The sequence below is a fragment of the Nanorana parkeri genome, unplaced genomic scaffold (genome assembly GCF_000935625.1).
Source record: "Nanorana parkeri isolate BGI_ZX_2015 unplaced genomic scaffold, ASM93562v1 scaffold267, whole genome shotgun sequence".
Taxonomy (NCBI): Eukaryota; Metazoa; Chordata; class Amphibia; order Anura; family Dicroglossidae; genus Nanorana; species Nanorana parkeri.
In genome coordinates, this window is record NW_017306535.1 from 210,658 (window position 1) to 216,964 (window position 6,307).

The following is a 6,307-nucleotide window of genomic DNA, read 5'->3' on the forward strand; positions in this document are numbered from 1 at the left end:
ACCACTGGGGGGGGGGGGGGGGGGGGGGGGGGCACCACTTATTCAGGCTACTACAAATGATCTGGGTGCCCAGACCACTTGGACAAGATGAGAATCCCCTGCTGAAAATGATACCAAGATCATGATTGCAGCAGCCGCCATGATCTTGGTAGATCACACAGTCTCCATCATATTTAGCCTGCCTGTCAGCACTTTTTAAAAATATTTCTTGCCTTCCCTGGGTGAGTTCACACTATTGCATTGCATTAGCATACAGCAGCATACGTTATCGGGTCTATTTATAAACAATTCGCAGAACCATTTGCCTTTTGTGAGAAAGTTCATTCAGTTTGAATTGATTATCCCAAAGTGCCATTTTCAGCTGCTATGTTTTTGCGGCCGAAGTTTCGGTGCATCCCTACTATGTTAGGTAGTGAGTACGGTTCATATCTGTACTGTTTGCTCTCATGGTAGGATATAAAGGAGAAGCCAGGTAGTACATTTTAAGTACAGTTCATATCTGGCTATGAAGGCAACCAATGCAGATATACAGATGGTGTTCTAAACCAAATATACAAAATGAAAGATTCCAAACAAGGCAGCTGGCTGTCCTAAATAAACTGAAAGTTCCCAGCCATCTGGGAGGACAATTATGTTGCACTGTTAAATTCTGTGTGTTTGTTAGTAAACATTTGCTTCAGGTCTGTGACTCCATAGACAATTTAAAGGAGAACTGAGGCGAGTGATTTTCACTCAACCTCATATTTTTCGAGCCGATGTGTGACAATAAAAACTGTCACACGTTGTCTCAATAGTTTTTTGAAGTGAGCGCATACATACCATTGCTCGCTCACTTCTCCATCCTGTCCCTGCAGAGACCCATGACTGTCACTCACGGCTCCCTGCAGGGATTCCCCCCTCTCCGATCCCCCAGCGCTGACTGGCAGAATGGATGGGGGAGGGGCGGGTACAGCTGGCTCTGCCTCTAGATAGGCAGAACCAGCTGTCAATCACGCAGCTGGGTGGATCTCGACGGTTATGTCGAGATGCGTCCCGGCTGCGACGGTTTAGGTATACGGCAAGCTGTAGTTCACGGTATACTGAGCTTTGGGTCACGGGAGGATGCAAGTTTGTCCTCCCGTTACCCTTAAGAGAACTATGGGGAAAATCACTTACCCCATAGTTCTCCTTTAACATTCCTGGAGCCTGCACCTTTTAAAAGCCCTTCCAGCAGTGGCAGGTCCCATATTTTTATGATGACAAAAGGTTCCCCTTCAGCAGTGCAGTAACCCATAGCAACCTCTTAAGCTGGCCATACGCTGGTAGATTTTGGTTCAAAAGTTCATATCACAAATCTTGTCAGAACATCTGATAATTCCATCAGACCCTTGACCTATGCCTTTCCAAATTTTGTTTGGTTTTATTCAGTTTTCAAATGAATGGAGATTTCCAAACGAAACCCACTTCCTGCTAGAATTTAATTTCTTCCATCCTGCTCCCATATTTTCTTTTTTGTTGTCGAAATCAATCGTTCATTTGACCCCATTGACTCAATGAAAGTTCAAACAACTCATTTCTAACTAAATTCTACTGGTGTAAGGCCAAGTTTTAGAGTTAATCAGTGTGACATTTGAAGAAGTGTGTTATCAAAGGGTTATGGCACTTTAGTTTTGGTCTTTACACTATTTCCTACAACCATTAGTTGCTTCCAGTGGATACATAAGAAAGCCGTTGAGAAAGTGATGTGTTGTATGGAGTGTGGCTTGTTTACTTGTTGATTAAACAACTCCTGACCTCAGAACCTAAAAGTAGGATGTGAGTGCTGCTGATTTTTGTGTTGGTTTGTTTAGTCATTCACAAGACACTGCCTTTCGCTCCGGCAGTGTTCATTCTGATCAGCAGGGGATCCTTAGAGCAGATCATTCTTGGGGCATGTGGATGTAAACAGATGTGTGTCCCTTTACATCCTTTTATCTCTCATGTCTCTATCCATTACAGAAAAAAAACCTCAATCTTTATTTAAATTTTTATAAAAACATACAATATAGATCATAAGAAAAATTGTTTACAGATCCTTATCTTGGCACATAAAGAAAGGAAAGAAAAAAGGGACATGAAAGCCCTACCAGATATAAATATAGACTAAGTAAAGTACGCAACCCAAAATGGAGAGAAAAAAGGGGGTGTGTTATCTCTTTCTTCCCAAGATCAGTATTGAATCTCGTCTCATTACAAGATATTCAGCTGAATTTATAAACTCCCTCCAATGAGAAGGTTTTCCAGAAGCTATCGGAACTTAAGTGTTCTTAATGGAGCTCGTAAGGTTTACCATAAGGTAAATTTCCTGAATGCGATCTAACCAATGATGTATATTCGGTGGTTCAGGTCTCTTCCACAAGTCTGGGATACAAGTGCATGCAGCATTAACCAGATGTCTCACTTTGCCCATAGACTTAAGTTAAGGTTCGGACGACCAAAACTGACCTGTGGATATGATTGGAAAAGGAGCCAAAAGGTAGCACAAGGGGCGAAGGGTTTAGGGTCTGGAACTCGGTGCCACATGCAGTGATTTCCGCTAAGAGTCTGGAATCATTCAAGAAGCTTTTGGACGATTTCCTTAGTGACCATAACATACAGGGGTACAGGTACTCTTAAGAACAAGATCACACATGGACTCACACACGCACACACCAGCAGAACCATATACATACACGCAATAGGTTGGACTTGTGTCTTTATTAAACCTCAAATACTATGTATCTATGTAATGCTAATGAATACCTTTTTAATATTGTGAAGATTAGTATACACATGGCCCCCAGAATGATCAACAGTTGGCTCAGGTGCTGGCAAGTAAACTGTTCTGTACACTGTATGACCTGAGCTTGGCTACGAAGAAAAATAAAGAATGTTTAAGTAGAAGTTGAATTGATTCATATTGCCTGTTCACTGCTAGTATAGTATATTATCTGTGGACACTGTGTGATTGATTGTATATTTTTGTCCTCCTTTTATAGCACCTGTTCGTCAGATGTCAGCCAGCAGTGTGCCAGGCTCCTCTGGTGAAGCTCTGCCTTATTACCTGCTTGTTGGTGTAACTATGCTTGGTGGAGTAGTATATGTAAGTATTTCTACTTTTGCCAGTTTGGCTTCTCAGAGAAATGATGGCCAAGTATAATTTTCATCTCTTAGCAAAACTCGCTACTCAAAGAAGATCTTCTCTAGTTTGTTCTGTTAATGTTCTTGTTGGAGGTAGAGGCCTCTTGTGTATATTATGTCCACTTTTGTATGGTAATATTGTAACCATGATGGGTAGAACATTTTTAGTTCAGTTGCTCCCAAGTTGTGTACAAGTAGGAAAATGCTATGCTCTTGCTGATCTTGTTTCTTTTGTAGGCGTACCGCACTGTGTGCAATGATAGAGCCCGCTCTCGTGAACGCCATGAATACGTTGAAACACAACTGAAACCCCAGTTACAGAATCTTAAAGGTGAGCGCAAACTCTTGTTAAAGTTATGTAAGGGGCAAAATGTTTGAGTAGAGTATGTAAGGATTGGAACTTCTCAATTTTTTGTTTGTAGAGTCTGGAATCATTCAAGAAGCTTTTGGACGATTTCCTTAGTGACCATAACATACAGGGGTACAGGTACTCTTAAGAACAAGATCACACATGGACTCACACACGCACACACCAGCAGAACCATATACATACACGCAATAGGTTGGACTTGTGTCTTTATTAAACCTCAAATACTATGTATCTATGTAATGCTAATGAATACCTTTTTAATATTGTGAAGATTAGTATACACATGGCCCCCAGAATGATCAACAGTTGGCTCAGGTGCTGGCAAGTAAACTGTTCTGTACACTGTATGACCTGAGCTTGGCTACGAAGAAAAATAAAGAATGTTTAAGTAGAAGTTGAATTGATTCATATTGCCTGTTCACTGCTAGTATAGTATATTATCTGTGGACACTGTGTGATTGATTGTATATTTTTGTCCTCCTTTTATAGCACCTGTTCGTCAGATGTCAGCCAGCAGTGTGCCAGGCTCCTCTGGTGAAGCTCTGCCTTATTACCTGCTTGTTGGTGTAACTATGCTTGGTGGAGTAGTATATGTAAGTATTTCTACTTTTGCCAGTTTGGCTTCTCAGAGAAATGATGGCCAAGTATAATTTTCATCTCTTAGCAAAACTCGCTACTCAAAGAAGATCTTCTCTAGTTTGTTCTGTTAATGTTCTTGTTGGAGGTAGAGGCCTCTTGTGTATATTATGTCCACTTTTGTATGGTAATATTGTAACCATGATGGGTAGAACATTTTTAGTTCAGTTGCTCCCAAGTTGTGTACAAGTAGGAAAATGCTATGCTCTTGCTGATCTTGTTTCTTTTGTAGGCGTACCGCACTGTGTGCAATGATAGAGCCCGCTCTCGTGAACGCCATGAATACGTTGAAACACAACTGAAACCCCAGTTACAGAATCTTAAAGGTGAGCGCAAACTCTTGTTAAAGTTATGTAAGGGGCAAAATGTTTGAGTAGAGTATGTAAGGATTGGAACTTCTCAATTTTTTGTTTGTATCCCCACTGGGGAGATTCACCTCTTAATTTGTCAATAGAGAAAGTGAATCAAACCATTGTAAGTTGTTGTCCATGCAAGTGTTGAGTTAAAAATCCTCCAAATGGGGACACCTGTCCTGTGACAACGCGCTAAGATGGGAATTTACGTTCACTTTGGAGAGATTTCCTCTGCGTCTCCTGGGCAGGAAGTAAAGGGAAATCACTCAGCTGCAGATCCTTAAATCATCTCTGAATTCATGCTGACTGTCATTCCTCTGGAGGGTGGCTACTTTTGTTCCCCATGGTTCATGTGTGTGTTGTTCCAAGCTCCCTCCCATAATGGACTGCAATCTCACGGTTAGTTTACTAATTTGTTGGGATGCACTAGTATAGGTGACAATACTGAGTAATTGGCTGAGTACTCGTACTCGCCCAAATGCTCCGATACTTGCCCCCGATACTGGAACTTCCTCTGACCGGCAGTGCCACGAGGGAGCATGGAACAGACTTCTTCATAGTGCAGGCTCTTCTGTGCTATGAGGCAAGTTTCCCCTGACGGCGGGCGGATACAGTATGTTAGCGGCCATCTCAAATTGCTCTGAAATGCACCGCACGATTGGCATCAACCAACGTTAGAGCTCAGTTTTTGAAAAAGCCAAATGACAGCAATGATCATGAACTGTTTTTAATTTTTTTTTTTTTTTTACATTCTAGCAGAACTATAGCTATTCTGGTAGCAAATTAATATACAACATGTTCAATATACTGCACAGAGCACTGTTATTCAGGGGGCACTTCCCATTAGAATCCATTTTGAGTTAAAAGGACAGGGGTAGGCAACCTCGGCACTTCGGCTGTGATGAAACTACAAATCCTGTCATGCTTCTGCGAGTCATGCCTGTGAAAATCTTGCATTGTCTCATGGGGTTTGTACTTCACAGCTGGAATGCAGACTTTTCCTACCCCTGTAACACCGCAAATGTTTTTTTTTTTTTAACTAAATTGATCATGTTTAAGTATGTTTAAGGCCATATCCTGTGAAGCAGCCACGTTTCAGCAGCCTAAGCTATATGAACAGTACAGTACAAGGCATCTTCATGCACTCCTTTCCCTCTCCAAGTATTGTCTAGTGTTCAGTGGCTGCTGCCCCCAGTAAGGGTGAGTGCTGGACAATGGCATGGGGACCTCATAGCTGCAACAAAGCCAATCCTAGGCTTGTTCCAAATCCCCTAAAGATTGCTGCTCTGTATTACAAAGTGCATAAGCTAATTGTGTGATGTGCAGAGAGATTCTGAAGAAAGTTCTGTGCAATGAAGCTGCTCATGAAAGTGATGCTGTCTCTTATGTGTCCTCTGCAAAATCACATGATTTGTTATGCAAGCGAAATGGGGCGGTCTCAGTTCTCTCTGCCCCAGTCATCAGCATTTGCTGCCGTTTATCTCTTTCTAGCTTACCTTGCATGATGGTGAGTTTATTTTTTCAGTAATGAGGGGGCAGTAGGGGGGCAGGGGGTCACTATTCCAAAATTTGCACTGGGACTCGTACATCTTTAGTTAAGATGGTACATCTTTAGTTACTGATGGAGGCGGATGTGAAGGCTGCTTCTGCTCTATACAGGTTGAGCAGCTGGATGGAGACCACTTTGTACTCAAATATTGGCTGCTTATTCTATATATTTGTTTCCAACTAATAAGGTACTCTTACTTTTACATTTACCATGATAGCCAGTATCTTAATGTGATTTTTAATTCTTTGTTTTTTTTCACCC

General features: G+C 41.7%; 1 protein-coding gene across 1 annotated transcript in view; it reads left to right on the forward strand.

Annotated features, from left to right (window-relative positions):
• The window catches only part of MGARP (mitochondria localized glutamic acid rich protein), a 7,257-nt gene extending 3,741 nt beyond the window's left edge, over positions 1-3,516 (forward strand). The window contains exons 2-3 of the mRNA XM_018557093.1: positions 2,997-3,100; positions 3,376-3,516. Coding sequence (XP_018412595.1) covers positions 2,997-3,100; positions 3,376-3,516 — 245 coding nt within the window. The remainder of the gene's footprint in view (positions 1-2,996; positions 3,101-3,375) is intronic.
• The last annotated feature ends 2,791 nt before the right edge of the window (positions 3,517-6,307 follow it).